Source organism: Rana temporaria, chromosome 2, assembly GCF_905171775.1.
Source record: "Rana temporaria chromosome 2, aRanTem1.1, whole genome shotgun sequence".
Taxonomy (NCBI): Eukaryota; Metazoa; Chordata; class Amphibia; order Anura; family Ranidae; genus Rana; species Rana temporaria.
Window position 1 is genome coordinate 32,470,129 of NC_053490.1, and position 22,345 is coordinate 32,492,473.

At 46.2% G+C, this 22,345-nt stretch overlaps 1 protein-coding gene across 2 annotated transcripts in view; it reads right to left on the reverse strand.

The window, feature by feature from the left end:
• The window catches only part of UVRAG (UV radiation resistance associated), a 162,029-nt gene that overhangs the window by 100,876 nt on the left and 38,808 nt on the right, over positions 1-22,345 (reverse strand). For both annotated transcript variants that reach the window (XM_040340027.1, XM_040340026.1), the window contains exons 3-5: positions 21,915-21,949; positions 12,240-12,401; positions 3,576-3,650 (exon numbers count right to left, since the gene is read on the reverse strand). In XM_040340027.1, coding sequence (XP_040195961.1) covers positions 3,576-3,650; positions 12,240-12,401; positions 21,915-21,949 — 272 coding nt within the window. The remainder of the gene's footprint in view (positions 1-3,575; positions 3,651-12,239; positions 12,402-21,914; positions 21,950-22,345) is intronic.

The following is a 22,345-nucleotide window of genomic DNA, read 5'->3' on the forward strand; positions in this document are numbered from 1 at the left end:
AAAGCATGCAAAGTCCTTTCTTGTATGAAGAGAGGTATGGACTCCAGAGACAGAGATATAATTTTGCCCCTGTACAAATCATTAGTAAGACCTCATCTGGAATATGCAGTTCAGTTTTGGGCCCCAGTTCTCAAAAAGGATATCGGAGAACTGGAGAAAGTGCAGAGAAGGGCAACCAAACTGATAAGAGGCATGGAGGAGCTCAGCTATGAGGAAAGATTAGAGGAACTGAATTTATTCACTCTTGAGAAGAGGAGAATAAGGGGGGATATGATCAACATGTACAAATATATAAGAGGTCCATATAGTGTACTTGGTGTTGAGTTATTCACTTTACAGTCAACACTGAGGACAAGGGGGCACTCTTTACGTCTGGAGGAAAAGAGATTTCACCTCCAAATACGGAAAGGTTTTTTCACAGTAAGAGCTGTGAAAATGTGGAACAGACTCCCTCCAGAGGTGGTTCTGGCCAGCTCAGTAGATTGCTTTAAGAAAGGCCTGGATTCTTTCCTAAATGTACATAAGTACTAAGATTTGTAGGTAAAGTTGATCCAGGGTAAATCCAATTGCCTCTCGGGGGATCAGGAAGGAATTTTTTCCCCTGCTGTAGCAAATTGGATCTCATGCTCTGCTGGGGTTTTTTGCCTTCCTCTGGATCAACTATGGGTATGGAGTTGGGTGTATAGGATTGTACTGTGTTTTTTATTTTTTGTGGTTGAACTGGATGGACTTGTGTCTTTTTTCAACCTGACTAACTATGTAACTATTCTGATGTGAAGTATCTGAGGCTAGGTTTATATCACTGCTACCTGTGTTCTGCATGTAGGCTGTTTTACATGCAGAAACACAGAGAAATAAGTCCCCTTACCCCTTGTTTTTTTAAATTGCGCAACACCAAGCTAGTCTGGTGGTCACAAAAATGTGCAGTGTTTGCCCGATGCTTCAAGGTGCCATTAGAAATCAAACATTGAATTCGGACCTCCGCTGGAATAAAATTTTAGTGACTGGACCTCCGTGAATCTTAACTCAATAACCCTGATATAGACAGAACACGTCCCAGCATTGGACTGGCATTCTGTCAATCTGATACAGGCACGGGGTCAGGAGGCGGGGTTATGTGTAGAGGGGCAGAGGCTGCAATGGTGGGCACAGTGGGCAGAGGCTGCAATGGTGGGCACAGTGGGCAGAGGCTGCAATGGTGGGCACAGTGGGCAGAGGCTGCATTGATAAAGTCTGTAACTTAATTTGGCATAAAACATGCAAGTGTCATTTCATGAGATAATTTGAGGGCGTGTTTAGGGGCAGAATTAGGGGTGGTGCAGGGTAGGGATTGGTTGGGTCAACTGGTGGCGAGTAAGGGAGCTGCGGTGGCTCAACGCGATTGGCACTGCGCTGACAAGCCATTCACCTCTGCAGCTAAGGGTTCGGATCCCGGTCTCGGCTACATGTGAATTGAGTTTGGTGGTCTCAGCCCGGCTTCCGGTGGGTGTGCTATGCGAGGTAAGCCTGCTCTTAGTACGCCCGCCCCCCTCCCACAAAAACCACCACACTTACATGCACTCGAAATTGGGTTAACATGCACGCACTTTGACCACGCGGTCTCTAAAGAGAGGCGAAGGACTAACAGGGCTGGTTGAGCGGGCTAGATCCTCTCACTCCCTTATAGGGAGTCCCTCTGCCCCGTTGGGCTTCAAAGCGGAGCAGGTAGGGCGGGCTGTGTGGGAGGACCCCCTCACGCACCCGCCATTGCCACCCGGGGCATGGAGAAAGGTGGCAGATTGCCTCTGGGGGAGGCCTGCCTACTCCCAACTCCTGCAGTCCGGCTCCTCTCTCGAGTACACGCACAAAATACACTTTAAAAAAAAAAAAACTGGTGGCAAGTAACCCTTAAGGCTTGGCTAGTAGCGCAGGACTTGAAATGTTGAGGCCTGGTTTAGGCCAAAATGTATTCCAATACTTTGGTGAAAAAAAGCCCCAATTTAGTGTATATTTGTCTGCAGAAAAGTTATACAGTCCGCAAACTAAGGGTGTATATATGTATATGTATATGTATATGTATATATGTATATGTATAGGTATATATATATATATATATATATATATATATATATATATATATATATATATATATATATATATATATATATATATATATATATATCTCTCTGAGGTATTTAGTAAGACATGTCGAGTATTTTGAAGCAATTTGTCATAATTTTTGAAGAAAAAAAAAAAAAAACATTTTTTTTTTATTTTACATGCCGTCATCAGTGCAGTACAGTGTTATATGACTGGTGTGGCGGTGATCAGGAGCACTGACTGGTGACGGTATAAAAAAAAACATTGTTATTTTATTACATTTTTCATGATTTTTATTTTATTTATTTTTTAAAACACACTGTGACCAGAGCAATAAATTACCATAATAACTAATACTCTGGGGAAGAGATCATGATTTGTTTTCTTATTTTTACCACAAATTACGATTGCTTATAGCCGTGCATTACATTGCTATAAGAATTTTACTGAATGAAACGGATTAATTCAGTTTGTTTTGATTACCTGCGACTGGCCAGAGCTAATCATAGGGTACAAATGGGCTGCAATAAGCTCCGTCGTACCATGTGATCACACTTACCAATCACAGCTAGCAATACAATTGTACATAATGGATGGCATGAAAGGAAGCGTTCCATTGTTTTTTTTTTCACAAGAAAAAACGTTCCATTGTTCACAGCTGTCATGTGAGCTGTTGTGATTGGTCACAGCGGTCATATTGTCCCGACAGCAAGCTAGGTATACTGATCAGTCATTGGTTGTGTCCCGTGGATGCAGTCGGTGACAGATCGCGCCGCTGCACGGCCCCATCGCTGCGTTCTGGGAGGAAGTCATACGACGTCCACCCGGATCGGCGAGAGGCCTGCCGAGCATACAACAAAATGATGGTGGTTAAAGAAAACCTTATTTTAACTTTAGCTCCGATTCAAGGTTCTCATTTTTAACTGATGCCCTGATGAAGGGGGGGGGGGGGAATCATTTGGCCCCCCCAAAACACATTGGCCATCTTAACACAAAATCAATAAATATTTGGATCTTTTGTTCTGGGGCTCCTTCCATATATGCACATTGATTCCTACAAGTCAGGTGAGCTTTGCTGTGGGGGCAAAGCATCGCGCCCACGGCATGTAAACACCCCCCAGCCACTGCCTATTGCAGCTTTTAGAAGGGGTTTGCAGTAGGCAGCTCAGCTACACATTTTTGCCACCCCCAAACGCAAGTCTAAATGAAGCCTTAGAGCAGGGGTAGGCAACCTCGGCCCTCCAGCTGTGGTGAAACTACAAATCCCATCATGCCTATGACTGTCAGGGTCTTGCAATCTCTCATGGTAGTTTTAAAACAGCTGGAGGGCAGAGGTTGACTACCCCTGCCTTAGAGTATAGGCCCACCGCTTAGGTTGTCATAAGCTGCAGGGAGTGTCATCTTTTATCATCTTCAGTCTGAGCTGACCCAGAGATTTTCACCAAAATAAGATAATCAGTAAAGAACAATGACTGTGCTGCACACAGAACACTTACCTTGCTTTCAAATGAGGCTCCATAATAACCGTCATTCAGGCCAAAAATTATTTCATTGGGGTTGCATGCGCGAATCTAGAGGAAAAAGAGATTTTTAATACAGCTTACCTGTAAAATCTTTTTCTTGGAGTACATCACGGGACACAGAGCGGCATTCATTACTATATGGGTTATATGGAGTACCTTCAGGTGTAGACACTGGCAATCTCAAACAGGAAGTGCCCCTCCCTATATAACCCCCTCCCATAGGAGGAGTACCTCAGTTTTGTAGCAAGCAGTATGCCTCCCAAAATGGTCCTCAAAAAAGAGGGGTGGGAGCTCTGTGTCCCGTGATGTACTCCAAGAAAAAGATTTTACAGGTAAGCTGTATTAAAAATCTCTTTTTCTTTATCGTACATCACGGGACACAGAGCGGCATTCATTACTATATGGGATGTCCCAAAGCAATGCTTACAATGAGGGGAGGGAGAACATCTCCAAGACAAAAGGATTTAATTTAGAGATATACTCAAATCATAATAAATCCAACTTAGTTGAGAAAAATAATTTTAAATTTTAAATTTAACTCAAAAAAGAGGAGCCCCCGGAATCCGAGGGTCTCAAACTGCAGCCTGCAGCACTGCCTGCCCGAAGGCAGTATCAGTATTCCTTCTTACGTCCAACTTGTAGAATTTTGTAAACGTGTGGACAGAAGACCAGGTTGCCGCCTTGCAAACTTGAGCCATAGAGATCTGGTGGTGTGCTGCCCAGGAGGCGCCCATGGCTCTAGTAGAATGAGCCTTTAATGATACTGGAGGAGGCAACCCTTTCAAGCCGTAGGCCTGAGTGATTAATTGCTTAATCCACCTAGAAATGGTGGACTTTGCAGCTGCCTGCCCCTTCTTGGGCCCATCCGGTAGAATGAACAGCACATCTGTTTTCCGGATCTTCTTTGTAGCTTTAAGATAGGCCTTCATGGCCCTGACAATATCCAAGGTATGCAGCAACCCTTCCTTTCTGGAAGTAGGTTTAGGGAAGAAGGATGGTAATACCAAATCCTGGTTCAAATGAAAACTGGATATGACCTTCGGTAGGAAGGAAGGATGAGGGCGGAGAACGACCCTGTCCTTATGAAAAACAAGATATGGTTCCTTACAGGATAAGGCCGCCAGCTCCGAAACTCTTCTTGCGGAAACTATGGCAACCAAAAATACTAACTTCCTTGTCAGTAGAACCAAAGGAATATCAGCCAACGGCTCAAACGGTTGTTTCTGTAAACTTGACAGAACAAGATTTAAATCCCACGGACAAAGCGGGGATTTAACTGGAGGTCTAATACGTAAGACCCCTTGAAGGAAGGTCTTAACCAGCGAGTGGGTGGCCAGCGGCCGCTGAAACCACACTGACAGAGCAGAAATCTGTCCTTTGATTGTGCTTAATGCCAATCCTTTATCCACTCCTAGCTGGAGAAAACTTAATACTCTATCGATGGTAAATTTGCGAGAAAGCCATCGCTTGGACTCACACCAGCCTACATAGGCCTTCCAGACCCTGTAATAAATCACCCTAGAGACCGGTTTCCTGGCTCTGATTAGGGTAGAGATTACTTTCTGAGACAGACCTCTACCCCTGAGAATCAGGGATTCAGCTTCCAGGCCGTCAAATTTAGATGCCGTAAGGCAGGGTGGAGGATCGGACCTTGCGATAGCAGGTCTGGCCGTAGAGGAAGAGTCCAAGGGTCTCCCACTACCATCCTTAAGATTAGTGAGTACCATGCCCTTCTGGGCCATGCTGGAGCTACCAGGATGACTGGTATGTGCTCCACCCGGATCCTGCGCAGCAGGCGGGGTAGTAACTGGAGCGGGGGAAACGCATAAAGAAGTTTGAACTGATGCCAAGGGCAAACCAACGCATCGGTTCCGCAGGCCATCGGATCCCTTGAGCGGGATATGAACCTGTCTAGTTTCTTGTTGAGTCTCGATGCCATGATATCCACGTCCGGCACTCCCCATCTTTGGCAGAGTGCTTGAAAGACTTGTGGATGCAGAGACCATTCCCCCGGCCATAGAGTCTGGCGGCTTAAGAAGTCCGCCTGAAAGTTGTCCACTCCTGGAATGAATATTGCCGATATGCAGGGCACATGAGCCTCTGCCCATAGGAGAATCAAGCTCACCTCTCTCTGAGCGGCTTGACTCCTGGTTCCCCCTTGGTGATTTATGTATGCCACGGCCGTGGCATTGTCTGATTGAATTCTCACCGGGAACCCCTGCAATTTTGACGTCCAAGCCCTGAGGGCTAGTCGAGCAGCTCTGAGCTCCAAGATGTTGATGGGCAACTGCTTCTCTGGCTTTGCCCAAGTACCTTGGCGAGTGCAACCATCCAAAATTGCTCCCCAGCCCGTCAGGCTGGCGTCTGTGGTCACTATCTTCCAAGCCACTGGGCTGAAAGACTTCCCTTTCAGTAGATTCTGAGGGTCTAACCACCAACACAGACTTTGTCGGACTCTTGATGAGAGCGGCAACGGGATATCCAAGGCCTGTGGCCTTCTGCTCCATGCTGACAGGATGGCTGCCTGTAGGATGCGAGTGTGGCTCTGGGCGTATGGTACCGCCTCGAATGTGGCCACCATCTTGCCTAGTAACCTCATACATAGGCGAATAGTCAGTTCTTTCTTGCTTAGAACCAGTAGGATTAATTCCTTGATGGCTTTTACCTTCCTCAGAGGTAGGAACACTCCTTGTTGTTCTGTGTCTAATCTCATGCCGAGATATTCCAACTGCCTTGTGGGCTGGAAAGCTGACTTTTCTCGATTTAGGACCCAGCCGAACCTCTCGAGGTATTGGACCGTGAGGGCCACTGCTCGCTCCAAGCCGGGAGACGAGTGGTCTATGACTAGGAGGTCGTCCAGGTATGCTAGGATCGTGACCCCTTGGATCCTTAGCTTGGCTAGGATCGGAGCTAGGACCTTCGTGAACACCCGGGGGGCCGTAGCCAACCCGAAGGGAAGCGCCACGAATTGGAAGTGACGCGAAGCCACCATGAAGCGTAGATATCTTTGATGTGGCTGATAAATTGGAACATGAAGGTAGGCATCCTTTATGTCTATGGACGCCATGAAGTCGTCCTTCTGGAGTGTGGCAGCTGCTGACCGCACGGATTCCATCCGAAATGAGCGGATCTTTAGATATGCATTTACCATCTTTAGGTCCAAAATTGGCCTGACATCTCCATTGGGGATGATGAATAGGTTGGAGTAGAAACCCAGCCCCTGTTCCAGGCTGGCCGGAATCCGAGGCGGATCGTTTGGAATCCTCGACTCCTGGAAATGAGGAGGAGGAAACCTTAGGAAATCTAATTTGTAGCCTGTGGCCACGGAAGACCGTACCCACTCGTCGGGAATGCTGGCTTCCCAAATCTCTGAAAAGAGTCGCAGCCTTCCCCCCACCTTCGTGGGTGGGGGCGCCCCTTCATAAGGTTGGCTTGGGGGCTGGTTTTGCTGGTTTGCGAAACCACTGCCTTTTGCCTCTAACAGCCTGTCCTTGTGATTTGCTGTTGAAGCCGAAGTTTGCTTTTGCAGGAGGCCGTCGATACTGCTTGGCATTAGAGGGCCCCTGCCCAGGGGAATACTGTCGTTTAAACGCAGGCCCCTGAACCTTCTTCTTAGTTGGCAAGAGAGTACTCTTGCCGTTTGAAATGGTCTGAATGTATTTATCTAGGTCTTCTCCGAAGAGTCGTCCTCCATGGAAGGGGAACCCTACCAGGAGCTTCTTGCATGGGGGCTCAGCCTCCCAGCTTTTTAACCATAAGAGTCTTCTCATATGGATAAGGGATAACGATAAACGTGACGCTTGCTGGATAGAATCCTTGATTGCGTCTACCGTAAAACATATGGCCTTAGGGACATCCGAAAATTCTTCTGCCTGCTGGGCAGGAATAAGTTTAAGCATCTGCTTAAATTGATCCGATAATGCTTGAGCGACCCCAATCGCAGCCACAGCTGGCTGTACTACTGCCCCTGCAGTAGTGAAGGAGTTCTTAAGTAGTGCTTCCAAGCGCTTATCAACTGGATCCTTGAACACCTGTATGTTTTCTACAGGGCATGTTAACGATTTGTTAACACATGAGATGGCTGCGTCCACTGCAGGAGTAGCCCATCTTTTGGAAAATTTTTCTTCCATAGGATATAGGACAGAGAACTTCTTAGGTGGTAAGAAGATCTTATCTGGCTTGTTCCAATCTTGGAACAAAACTCCCTCTAATAGAGGATGGATCGGAAACACAGCATTGCTTTGAGGCGCCCTCAGTGAACCCAAAGCTGAAACCGTCGATACCTGGAGATCTGGTACTGGCAAGTTGAATGCCCTATGGACCAAGTCCGACAATCCTTGAATCGACCAGCTCTCCCTCAGGGAGACTGCCCCAGACTCCTCTGTATCCGGATCTTCGATCCCTGAACCTACTTGGTCCTTGTCCAAGAGGTCGTCCAATTCCCCTGAGGAAAGGACCTCCTCTTCTGAGGGTCCGCGCTCGGGCGACGGAGATCTATTCCGCTTACTGCCCCGCATAGCTGCGGCTATCATTTTACCCATGCTTTTCTGCATCTCTTTTAAAGAGGTGAGTAATACCTCCTCCGTGACCATCTTAGGGTTGGACTGACCCGCGTCAGCTCCAGCCCCAGATCCCGATGGCCCCAAGGCTCCCTGTGGGGAAAGCAGCGGCATAGCATTGTCCGAGACCTCAGACTCTCTGGGGGAATCCCCACCTCTTGTACCCTTGTTTTTTGATGCCATGGTACAATACCGAGGTACACCTGCTACTTATTGGTACCTGGGACTTATAAATAGTTAAATGCCCAAACACCTGTTTGGGGGATAAAAAATGCTTCCTCTCCCCTAGATGACACTTCTCTTTTTTTTTTTTTTTTTTTCAAATCTAGGAAAGAAAAAACATTCTGTCCCCCTGAGTAGTATTGCAAGAAAAACTATGAGATGGAAAAGAAACAGCCTATTCCTAGGCTTGAAAACAGTCTTTCTGAAGACTGCAATATTCTTTCTGGCCACTGTGTGTCCTCGGCGCCCCGTGCTTGCCGTTCTGGTCTTTCCTCCTCAGTTCCAAAGTATTGAATGAGCTATATGGAACAAACAAGGAAGGGCCGCCCCTTCCTTAAGCCACTGACCCGCCCTTCCCCCCCAGCAATCTCAAACAGGAAATGCCCCTCCCGACAGGGGGGGGGTGGGGTTGGGAGGAAGGGACCTCTCTGCTCCAGCAAACTGCAGCCATGAGGAGGTCAGCGTTTTGCCTGCTTTGCAGGCCGTGAGGAGGAAGACTGAATGGAGCATCGCCTGGAGGCTTGCAGGTAAGCACAGCTCTCTGACACACACATATATTTTTATATAACACAGGCCCCACTCAATGCTTTTCCAACACTACAAGGGAGGTCACATCTTATGGGGAATAATACATATAGAGCCATCCTATCTTTATGATATGTGACTAGTTTGCCAGATGCAGTGCATAACTTTAGGCATGTCCCCTGTGACCCCCCAGAAAAAACCTGCTAAGAACCAAGTTCCGCAAGTTTTCCCCTCACTTACCTGCTCCATGCCGCAGGACTTTGCCAAGCAAGAGGCCCAATCTTCCCCCATCTCGGTGGGGATGTCTAGACCTTCAGGCCCTGGGTTCCTATGAAGGATCCACTGTCCTGGGCCCATATAGCACTCTGGCAACAGAAACATTAGGCACCCAAAGGTTTCTAAGTTCTGGGCCCAGGGTCCAGCTCTCTAAAAAGAAAAGCATTATGGGCTATACCCCAAGGGTTTGGGGTCCGGTTACTGACCACTTTAGCGCTGAGGCTTTTTTGGACAGAACCGGTTAGCTCACCTAATCCCAAGGATGTGGAGGCAAGCTAAACCATGACTAACACCTAAGACACTGGCGGAAAAACTGAGGTACTCCTCCTATGGGAGGGGGTTATATAGGGAGGGGCACTTCCTGTTTGAGATTGCCAGTGTCTACACCTGAAGGTACTCCATATAACCCATATAGTAATGAATGCCGCTCTGTGTCCCGTGATGTACGATAAAGAAATAAAGTAAGTGGAATGAGTCCTTTGTAGACAGATATAAAACCCAACAACTAATGAAATATTACTTTTTTTTGCCCATTAACCACTTGACCACCAGGCCTATTCTGGCACTTCTCTCCTTCATGTGAAAATCACAATTTTTTTGCTAGAAAATTAATCAGAACCCCCAAACATTATATATTTTTTTTAGCAGACATCCTAGGGAATAAAATGGCAGTCATTGCAATACTTTTTGTCACACCGTACTTGTGCAGCGGTCTTACAAGCGCACTTTTTTTGGATAAAAATCACTTTTTTGAATTAAAAAATAAGAACAAATACATTTTGCCCAATTTTTTTATATATTGTGAAAGATAATGTTACGCCGAGTAAAATGATACCCGACATGTCACGCTTAAAAATTGCGCCCGCTCGTGGCATGGCGTCAAACTTTTACCCTTAAAAATCTTGATAGGCGACGTTTAAAAAATTCTACAGGTTGCATTTTTTGAGTTGCAGAGTAGGTCTAGGGCTAGAATTATTGCTCTCGCTCTAACGATCGCGGCGATACCTCACTTGTGTGGTTTGAATACAGTTTTCATATGCGGGCGCTACTCGCGTATGCGTTTGCTTCTGCGTGCGAGCTCGTCGGGATGGGGCGCTTTAAAAAAAAAAAAAAAATTTTTGTTTTCTAATTTATTTTTATTTAGTTTTATAATTTTTTACACTGAAATAAAAAATAAAAAAAAAATTGATCACTTTTATTCCTATTACAAGGAATGTAAACATCCCTTGTAATAGAAAAAAGCATGACAGGTCCTCTTAAATATGAGATCTGGGGTCAAAAAGACCTCAGATCTCATATTTAGACTTAAATGCAAAAAAAATAAAAAATAAATAAAAATGTCATTTTTTCAAATGACAAAAAAAAAAAATGTTTCTTTAAGAGGCTTGGCGGGACTGACGTTTTGACGTCACTTCCGGCCTGCAGAGCTATGAGGACGGGTGAAGGAGATTTCTCCTTCAGTCCCGTCCCCGCTCAGCTGCCGGACACATCCGATCCCCTCCGCCGCTACCGACGGCTCCGGTAAGCGGCGGAGGGCTTGGGAGAGCGGCGGGAGGGGGGGGGGGGCCCTCTCCCGCCACCGATAACGGCGATCTCGCGGCGAATCCGCCGCGGAGACCGCCGTTATCGTGTACACCACTGCCCCCTGAAAAGATGAATATCTCGGTTGTGGCAGCAGCTGCTGCCGTTATCGAGATATTCAACTTTAAAAACAGGACGTCTTTTTGACATGGGGCGGTGGTCAAGTGGTTAAAAAACTTCAACTTGAGGCTGGCTTCACAGCTATGCTTTGCAGTAGCGAGCAGTATACGACAGCAGTTGTGTGTGTGTGTGTGTGTGTGTGTATGTGTGTATGTGTGTATGTGTGTATGTGTGTATGTGTGTATGTGTGTATGTGTGTATGTGTGTATGTGTGTATGTGTGTATGTGTGTATGTGTGTATGTGTGTATGTGTGTATGTGTGTATGTGTGTATGTGTGTATGTGTGTATATATATCTCTGGCAAAGGGTTTGGACTTTTTTCTGGTTTCAAAATAAACTGGAAAACGTCTGATACTCGTCATTGGCAGTTTCTAGTGACCAGGCCAATCTCCCTCTGCAGAGAGTCAAAAGGATGAAATATTTAGGCGTTTCCGTGACTAAAGCTTGCCATAGATTATACCGTTTTCTTATTCAATTTCCTTTAGATCAGGGCTCGACAAACCCCGGGCGCCAAGTCACAATCGCAACTAGAATTAGCTACCTGGCGCAGCACAGCTGGGGTACCCTGTCTCCGTGCGCACCCCCTACGTGATCGCGTGGCGCTGCCGGTAATTGATGTTACGGCTTTGTGGCCTTCTACAGTCCTATGATTCCTTCTGGAATCTGGCGCCCTCTTGTGGTGGCTGATGGTATTACAAGACAACCAGCAATGCTAATGGAGCTTCCCTCCCCATTTCCATCTTCCCTTTACTTAGAAGTTAGAAACCCCCAAACATTATATATATTTTTTATTCTAACAGCCTACAGAATAAAATGGCGGTTGTTGCAATACTTTGTCACACCGTAGTTGCGCAGCGGTCTTACAAGCTCACTTTTTTGGGAAAAAATACACTTTAATTAAAAAATAAGACCACAGTAAAGTTAGCCCAATTTATTTTATATTGTGAAAGACAATGTTACGTCGAGACAGTGTTTCCGATCGTCAGACGCCCCCGCACCTTTGGCCAAATGCGGTACAGCAGCCCCAGCGGCTTGAACCCCTCTCGTCTTGCGAGACAACTCTTGCAATGCGAGACAGATTAAAAAATAAATCTTGTATGGTGAAACGCTCATAAGCCGCGTTATTCACAATCCTAAGGTTCCACTGTACTCTTTTCACTGATGCATTGTAAGCCCCATCTATTGTTTAATAAATCACTTTACCATGTAAAATAACGATTACAATTTTTTTTTATAGAAAAGAAAAGATTTCACATTGAAGTGACATTTATCTTTGTGAATTGATAATAATGATCAATGAGTGAATGCAGTTATAAGTCAGTCAAGTCTCAGGGAGTTTCTATAGATTTCTTACCTGTGGGCCCAAATATTTAAGCCCATCAAGGTTCACTTTCCATTCAATAAGGAGCCGGTAATCATCATTTCTTCCACCCCATATCCGAACTACAAAACCGGACACGGATGTGTCCAGTTTATCGGGCATCAGGCCAAAGTCAAGACTTCTCCACGTCGGATTCTGTAGAGAAATACGGAAAAACAGTCACATGACTGTAAAGACACGAGCTACTGATATTGCAGTTCTTTAGAAGTTACTGGACAAGCTAAACTAGATTCTGAAACTAAATTAAGGGCCCCATTTACACCAGCGGCTGCGTTGGGATGCAGTCAAAGGTGTGCTATAGGAGGACAGTGATGCTGATGCGCCGATAGCGGCACAATACACTGTTCATTTTGTTTTTTTAAAACAAACTTTATTGAAATGTCACATATTTCGTTCTTTTGGCCCCAGCAAGATGAGATGTATATTGTACACAGTGGTGTGAACTGGCCGGGTGGGAAATGAGGCATTTTGCCTAGTCTTGCACAGGGGACGGGAATGCGCTGCAGCGGCGATCAGGTCCACGAGTCCCGCGGCCACGGAGCTTCAGACCGGGTCACGTGCACGACCCCACGGCTGGGCTTAAAGGGCCACGTATATGTACCCAGCCATGCCATTCTGCCGACGTATATCGGCGTGAATGGGTCCCTAAGTGGTTAATAAATCTCTGCAGAATATTGAATAGTGTGTATGGGGCCTTAGTCCGTAAGGTTCAATATTGAGTTGGCCCACCCTTTGCACCTATAACAACTTCAACTCTTCTGGGAAGGCCGTCCACAAGGTTTAGGAGTGTGTCTGGGTTTCACCATTCCTCCAGAAGAGCATTTGTGAGGTCAAGCACCAATGCTGGATGAGAAGGCCTGGCTCACATTCTCCGCTCTAATTCATTCCAAAAGTTGTTCTATTGGGTTGAGGTCAGGACTCACAAATGTAAACTACATAGTGCTCCTACTGAAGAAGCCCAATAAGAGGGAAAATGCAAGTTAGGCTTACCGGTAACTTGTTTTCCAGTAGGCTTTCAGGACAGCACCTGAGAGATATCATGGCTCCTCCTCCACAGGAAACACCTCCACCAATCAAGACTTTAAAGGGAAGCCTCCCCTTCCACTCTCCAGTTGGTTGTAGAGACCTCCAGCCCCGGCTGCAACACATAAGTGACAGTTATTACATAGTATTACAGCAGAATCTTTACATAAGAAAAAACCAAGGGCGGGTTGCTGCTGTCCTGAAAGCCTACTGGAAAACAAGTTACCGGTAAGCCTAACTTGCATTTTCCCAAAACGGCTTTCAGGACAGCACCTGAGAGGACAGTCGAGACTTACCCCCTTAGGGTGGGACCACAGCCTGTAAGACTTTTCTCCCGAACGCCTGATCATCTGCCGTCATTAGATCAAGTCTGTAATGACGGGCAAAGGTAGACAAGCTTGACCAGGTGGCTGCTCTGCAGATCTGTTCGGGGGTGGCACCAGCTCTTTCTGCCCAACTTACCGCAGCTGCTCTAGTAGAGTGAGCTCTTAGATTCTCCGGACATTCTTGACCTGAGATTGAATAAGCATTTGAGATGGCCATCCTGAGCCATCTGGCAATGGTTCCTTTTGACGCCTGCTTTCCTTTTTTATCACCGGAAAATAAAATAAACAAGGCATCTGAACGTCTATATGCTTTTGTGGTTTCCAAGTAACATAAAACAGCTCTCTTGACATCCAAGGTATGGAATTCTTCTTCCTTTCTTCCTTTTGGATTAGAGCAAAATGAAGGCAGTATAATTTCTTGAGACCGATTTTTGAACGAAGCAACTTTCGGTAAAAAACTTGGGTCTGGTTTTAACACAATTCTGTCCGAAAAAATTAAACAAAAAGGTTCTCTGACGGACAAGGCTTGTAACTCGCTGATCCTGCGAGCTGTAGTGACAGCCACTAAAAAAACGTTTTTTAACGTTAATAACTTAAGAGACGCTATATTCAAAGGTTCAAAAGGTTCCTTGGTCATGGCCTGTAAGACTACTGGCAAATCCCATGCGGGACAATCCTTTACCACTATCGGTCTGGACCTAACCAGGGCTTTAAAGAACCTTACTACTAATGGATCTGCTGAAACAGATCTTTCTAGGAATACCCCCAGCGCGGCTACTTGAACCTTCAGGGTGCTCACCGCTAACCCTTTGTCGGCTCCTTCTTGAAGAAATTCCAAGATAGAGGAAGTTTCTTCTACAAATCTGCCTGATACAGAGCACCATGTATTGAAAGTCTTCCAGACCTTGAAATAGATAGCCCTTGTGACCTGTTTCCTACTCGACAGGAGAGTTGCTATTAATCTGGCCGAAAACCCTTTTCTCCTGAGGAGTTGCTCCTCAGAAGCCAAGCCGTAAGACTTAGTTTTTTTATGTCTCGGTGAAACAGAGGACCTTGTAAAAGCAGGTCGTGTCTCAGAGGTAGATGCCAGAACGGTCTGATTTGCATCAGTAGAAGGGCAGAAAACCAAGGCCTTTTGGGCCAAAATGGGGTGATCAGGATTACTGTAGTATTTTCCCTCTTCATTTTTGCTATGACCTGCGGAATGAGCTGAAAAGGGGGAAAAGCATAACAAAGATGGAAATTCCAGCTGTGTGCTAGGGCGTCCGTCCCCGCAGCTGACTTGCTCCTGTCTAAGGAGAAGAACTGAGAGATCTGTGCATTCTCTTGATTCGCAAACAAATCTATCGCTGGCTGTCCCCACTTTTCTGTTATCAGACTGAACACTTCCGGGTTCAACTGCCAGTCCGCTTCCCGAATCAAATTTCTGCTTAAGAAGTCTGCCACGCAATTCAGGGTCCCCTTTAGATGGACCGCGGACAAGGATAGAGTATGGGACTCTGCCCACCTTAGGATCTTTCCGGCTAAGACCTGAAGCCCTTTGCTTCTGGTGCCCCCTTGTCTGTTGACATAAGCCACTGTTGTGGCATTGTCCGATAGGACCTGTAAATGTTGTCCTCCTACTTCTGAAGCGAAGGCCAGTAAAGCCAATTCTACCGCCTTTAATTCCCTCCAATTTGAGGAATTTCTCGCCTCTCCTGCGGACCATGACCCCTGGGTCCAATGACTGTTCATGTGGGCCCCCCAGCCCCAGGAGCTGGCGTCTGTCGTTATCCTTACTTGGGATGGGAAGGACCACAACAGACCCACCGACAGTCTTTCCTGGTCTCTCCACCACCAGAGGCTCCTTTTCACCTTGGTGGGAATTTTTACCAGTAAGTCTAAGGACTTTTGATCGCGGTCCCAGACCTTTAATAAAAAAATCCTGCAGCGGTCTGAAGTGGGTCCTGGCCCAGGGCACTGCGGGTATAGAGGAAGTCAGGGTTCCTAGGACCGACATAATCCTCCTGATGGAAATCTCCTGACTGTCTTGTAGAAGAGAAACCATCTCTATCACCTTTCTTTGCTTTTCTTCTGGGAGGAAAACTTTCTGCTCCACGGAATCTATCTGGAAGCCCAAAAATAGAACCTGTTGAGACGGAATCAGGCTTGATTTTTGGAGATTCAGGATCCACCCAATGTCTTCCAAGTGAGACCGGGCCCTGTCTAGATCCTTTTGAAGCCCCTCCCTGGACTGGGCAAAAAACAGCAGGTCGTCTAGATAAGGGACCACAGAGATCCCCTCTAGACGAAGAGGTGCCAGCGCTTCTGCCATCACCTTCGTAAATACCCTTGGGGATGACGACAGGCCAAAGGGAAGAGCCCTGAACTGTAGGTGAACTATTTTCTTTCCTTCCCTCAGAGCCAATCTCAAAAACTTTTGGGAGCTGGCCGTAATGGGAATGTGTAAGTAGGCATCTCGTAAGTCTATTGTTGCCATGAAGCAACCCCGACTTAGGAGGTTTCTTACGGAAAAGATGGAATCCATGCAAAATTTTCTGTACAACACTGACAGGTTTAGTTCCTTTAGGTTTAAGATAAGGCGGTACTTTCCTGATGGTTTTCTTATCAGAAAAACATGAGAATAGAACCCCTGAAAAAATTCCGCTTTTGGAACCGGCACAATTACCCTTTGGTCCAACAGCTCCTGAATTAGGGACTTCAAAGCCAGGGCCTTGGCGGGATCCCTTGGAACATTTGTTGCCAGAAATTTCTTCGGGGGTTCTTCCCTGAACTCTATCTCGTAACCATTTTGAAGAAGGTTCAAGATAAACAGATTTGGGGTGCTGCCTCTCCACTGGGGGACAAACTCCTGAAGTCTTCCCCCTACCTGTAGCGGAGAGTCATTGCGGTTTCTCGGGGGCTGGAGGAGGACGGAGGAGCACTCCACCCCTACCGCGACCTCTTTGTGCCGGCCACTTCTTTTTGAACTGAGTCCTTTCTTCCTGTTGCCTTTGCAGACGACAAAAACGTTTGCGGACCGGCGCCTTTTTAGGCTTGATCGGAAAGGACTTCTTTTTATCCGCCGTTCGGTCAAGGATAGATTCCAATTCTGGACCAAACAGTAGATCCCCTGCAAAAGGTAAACCACACAATTTATTTTTTGAGGCCGCATCTCCCGGCCAGGTCTTAAGCCACAAGGCTCTCCTGGCCGAATTGGTCAAAGATGCTGACCTTGCTGTCATGCGGATAGATTCCGCTGAAGCATCGGCAATGTATGACACAGCTGCAAAAAGAGTATTAAAGGAGTCCAAGATCTCCTGTTTTGGGGAATCTGCTGAGATGTGTGCTTTTAACTGGTTTAACCAGTGTTCCAGATTTCTGGCCACACAAGTTGACGCCATAGCTGGTTTAAGATTGTTCATCACAGATTGCTGCGTCCAACTTTGGGATTTTTTTCCAGATGGCTTCTGGGTTTTCCTCAAAAGGGAACCTCCTTTTATGAGTCCCAGAAAAAAACGGCTTCTTCTACGGTTCCACCCATTCCTTCTTAATCATCTCAGTGATTAATGAATGTACTGGGAACACCCGACCTTTGGTATCCCCTAACCCTGCATACATTCGGTCATGCAGGGAGAGCTCTTTCTTTTCTTCCTCTATCCCCAATGTTGCATGGATCACCTTTAAAAGGCCTGCAACCTCTTCCAGCGACAATTTATATTTTGAAGCAGGTTCTGCCTCATCCTCATTTTCAGAATCCGAATTTAGTGGGATTTCTTGAGAATCGTAATGGCTTAAAGGGTTAAAGAGGTTATGCCTTTCACCCAGCGAAGGGTCTTGTGAAACTCCAGCCTGCTCCACAGGTCTGGCCTCCAGACTTGACCTAAAGGCCTGAAATGTGGTACGGAGTTCTTTCTTAAGGGTGGATATTAAGTCCCCACCCACGGAAGGAGCTTCTTTCAGCACCTCTTTAGTACAGTCTGCACAAAGAGTTTTACTCCAAGAATCACTGAGCTTCTCTTTGCAAACAGGGCATCGCTTCTTCACAATCTGAGCCGAGCCTTTTCCCTGTATAAACAGACAAGATAAAGCACGCACGCTCAAAAACAAAAATGACAGTAATAAACTGACACCCAGGTGCACTAAGGAAACTTAGCAGTAATCCCCTGTGCCCTACAAGCCAAGACCATCACCACCATGGCACCCCTATGTAGAAAGATATATCCATACAGACACCGACCAGACAGGGAAGTGGGAGGTGGGGAAAGGGGGAGATGGGTGAAGTAACCCCCCTAAGAGAGAGATAGCTAAAGGTAATGTAGGACACTTCCCTTACCTTAGCCTTGCTGGTGCCTTGGCTTGCCCCCTTAGCTGCAGTATCCTCCTCCATTGCAGAGTATTGCAGCAGCGTGCAGTTGAATGAGGACACGGTTCCAGGATTCAAAAACGCCGCCGCGCTGACCCGGAACCGGAAGTCCCCTTTAAGGCACCAGGAGACCCTGCCTCCTCCCTCTGCGCCTGCGCCGGAAATGACGCTGCGCCGACCCGGAAGCGCTGCCACTTCCTGCATACAGGACGCGTCTGAGGCCCTCCTCTGACGCCGGAGCCTCTCGCCTTGCGATGGGGTTTCACGGACCCCGCTGCTCCGCCGGAAAAAACGGGCCGCAACTTCCGGGCGTACGGGCTCTCCCCGAGCACAGAAGAGGGAGAAGGAGCCCACGGACCGCCCTCACCAGGCAAGTGGGAGAGTCATTTTCCAGAAAAAAGTAAGGGTGAGAACCACACGTCTCCCAGGCAGCCCTGAGATATATCATGGCCCCCACCGGAGGTGTTCCTCCAGCTGGAGGAAACACAAAAAACTGGAGAGTGGAAGGGGAGGCTTCCCTTTAAAGTCTTGATTGGTGGAGGTGTTTCCTGTGGAGGAGGAGCCATGATATCTCTCAGGTGCTGTCCTGAAAGCCGTTTTGGGAAATATGCATATAGGAGGGAGGAGCCGAGCCTGTGAAGTCACGCAGCCTCCATGACCCTTGTGGAGTGGCGAGCTTGCAGACGTAGGATTTATACAGGAGTTTGTGTGCTAATCTTGCACTATGTAGTCTGCATTTGTAATTACATGTGGCCCGCTGAACTTATATGTTACTCCCCCTCTCCCTGAAAGGTGCCAAATTTGATCCCTTCCACACTTCCAGGAGATGGACCGCAGCGCAATCTTCTGGAAGTTCAGCCCCCCTTCTCCTTCCCCAACCACCGGGCCAATTGGAAAGTGAAACCCTGTTTTGAGCATGCACAGCAGGGAACCAGCAGTGAAGCTGACCAGAAATGGCGGAGGCAGCACCAGGAGTGGATCCGAAGATAGACTACATTGCCGACAGCGCCGGCTTCCTGGAAAGGCAAGTGCCCCAATATTAAAAGTCAGCAGCTGCTGTATTTGTAGCTGCTGACATTTACGGGGTATTTTTGGGCTGAACCTCCTCTTTAAAAGAGAAGTGACACTGAGCTGAATCCCAGGAGTGGAGAAGGGAGATCGTGGTGGAGTTGATCAATGGAAGGGATTATAATCAGTGCCCATTACACTCATCCTTGAGCAGTTTTTGTCAGCTGGTGGCGGCGTGCACTTTTAGGTATTCTTACAGTTTGGGAACGGAAGAACACAGTGGTGGAATAGACACGTTTTATGGACTTGTTTATATGGATTTGAGAATTTTTATTATTTTTTTTTGCCTATTAAGGAATAAATATATATATATATACAGTGAGGAAAATAAGTATTTGAACACCCTGCTATTTTGCAAGTTCTCCCACTTGGAAATCATGGAGGGGTCTGAAATTGTTATCGTAGGTGCATATCCACTGTGAGAGACATAATCAAAAAAAAAAAATCCAGAAATCACAATGTATGATTTTTTTAACTATTTATTTGTATGATACAGCTGCAAATAAGTATTTGAACACCTGAGAAAATCAATGTTAATATTTGGTACAGTAGCCTTTGTTTGCAATTACAGAGGTCAAACGTTTCTTGTAGTTTTTCACCAGGTTTGCACACACTGGAGGAGGGATTTTGGCCCACTCCTCCACACAGATCTTCTCTAGATCAGTCAGGTTTCTGGGCTGTCGCTGAGAAACACGGAGTTTGAGCTCCCTCCAAAGATTCTCTATTGGGTTTAGGTCTGGAGACTGGCTAGGCCATGCCAGAACCTTGATATGCTTCTTACAGAGCCACTCCTTGGTTATCCTGGCTGTGTGCTTCGGGTCATTGTCATGTTGGAAGACCCAGCCTCGACCCATCTTCAAAGCTCTAACTGAGGGAAGGAGGTTGTTGCCCAAAATCTCGCAATACATGGCCCCGGTCATCCTCTCCTTAATACAGTGCAGTCGCCCTGTCCCATGTGCAGAAAAACACCCCCAAAGCATGATTCTACCACCCCCATGCTTCACAGTAGGGATGGTGTTCTTGGGATGGTACTCATCATTCTTCTTCCTCCAAACACGGTTAGTGGAATTATGACCAAAAAGTTCTATTTTGGTCTCATCTGACCACATGACTTTCTCCCATGACTCCTCTGGATCATCCAAATGGTCATTGGCAAACTTAAGACGGGCCTTGACATGTGCTGGTTTAAGCAGGGGAACCTTCCATGCCATGCATGATTTCAAACCATGACGTCTTAGTGTATTACCAACAGTAACCTTGGAAACGGTGGTCCCAGCTCTTTTCAGGTCATTGACCAGCTCCTCCCGTGTAGTCCTGGGCTGATTTCTCACCTTTCTTAGGATCATTGAGACCCCACGAGGTGAGATTTTGCATGGAGCCCCAGTCCGAGGGAGATTGACAGTCATGTTTAGCTTCTTCCATTTTCTAATGATTGCTCCAACAGTGGACCTTTTTTCACCAAGCTGCTTGGCAATTTCCCCGTAGCCCTTTCCAGCCTTGTGGAGGTGTACAATTGTGTCTCTAGTGTCTTTGGACAGCTCTTTGGTCTTGGCCATGTTAGTAGTTGGATTCTTACTGATTGTATGGGGTGGACAGGTGTCTTTATGCAGCTAATGACCTCAAACAGGTGCATCTAATTTAGGATAATAAATGGAGTGGAGGTGGACATTTTAAAGGCAGACTAACAGGTCTTTGAGGGTCAGAATTCTAGCTGATAGACAGGTGTTCAAATACTTATTTGCAGCTGTATCATACAAATAAATAGTTAAAAAATCATAAATTGTGATTTCTGGATTTTTTTTTTTTGATTATGTCTCTCACAGTGGACATGCACCTACGATGACAATTTCAGACCCCTCCATGATTTCCAAGTGGGAGAACTTGCAAAATAGCAGGGTGTTCAAATACTTATTTTCCTCACTGTATATATATATATATATATATATATATATATATATATATATATATATATATATATATATATATATATATATATATATATATATATATATATATATATATATATATATAAATAATTTATGGATACAGTAGCACTGAACTATATGGTTTCGTACGAGTTCTCTGGTCCTTCAGGCGACGTGCCAAAAATTTGCCAGCCTTATTCCCAGAGGAGTAGTACGTTAGCTTCAGGGCGTTAACAAATTTATTATGTGATTCTAGGAGTAGTCGCCGAAGGTCGCACCTAAGGCCGACCAATTTGTTTGACAGGGCTAGAGTTGGCGAGGCCTTATTTTGTACCTCCAAAGATCTGATTTCCTTCAAAAGAAGGTCTATCTTCAGAGTTCTCTGGCGTTTTAGTCTAGCGCTGATTTGGAGGAGAATCCCTCTGATGAAGGCCTTGTGGGCGCACCACAAGACCGACGGGTCAGATACTGAACCTTCATTCAACTCAAAGAATTCTTTCAGTTGCTTGGTGATAGCATTCACCTGAGCCTGAGTTTGGAATACCCCTGCGTTTGCTCTCCAGATGTAAGCAGGACTGGGGGTCATCCCCTCCGCCAGCGAAATGGAGACAGGTGCGTGGTCAGACCACGAGATGTCGTGGATGGCGGAGGAGGTGACCGCCCTAAGTAGAGCCTTGTCAACAAGCACCATGTCAATACGGGAGTAGGTATTGTGTCTGGTCGAGTGGAAGGAGTAGTCCCGTTCACTAGAGTGCTGACACCTCCAAACATCGTAGTAGTCTTCTCTGAGAAGAGCAGGGTGGAACTATATGGTTTCATTTATGCATTGTTTGGTGAAATCACTGAACATATTTTATAATTAATATTTTGGATTTGTTTATTTTTTTATCACTGATTTCTTTTGTAGCACTGTATGCAACATTTAACTGGTAGCGCTGATTGTAATGTATACTCATCTTACCAAAGAGTCTTTAACAACTTCACTCTTGTAAAATTCTGGAAGAAACAAACATTTGGTCAGAAAGGAAAACTGTGTATAACGTTTACATGTGCAGCTGTGGGAAAAATGATCATGACGCCACAAAACAATCCCGTGCATTCTACCAGAGCCCCCCGCCCCCCCCCCCTCACCCCCACCGCCAGCTAATCTACACAAACTACCACCAATGATTTGTTTGTTTTAGAGGATGCAAGCTCTGTGGATGGTCATACGGACTTTCACTACTCAGAAAGTTGTTGACCCAGAACAAAAATCTGAGTTGAGGCCAATAATGGTAAAACCCAATTTCGAGACAATAAAAAAAAAAATCCCACTATTGCAGTGATGCAACTACTGATCACCCCCACCCCCTCCCTCAACCACACACATTGGAGGGCTTCATTGATGGGCAA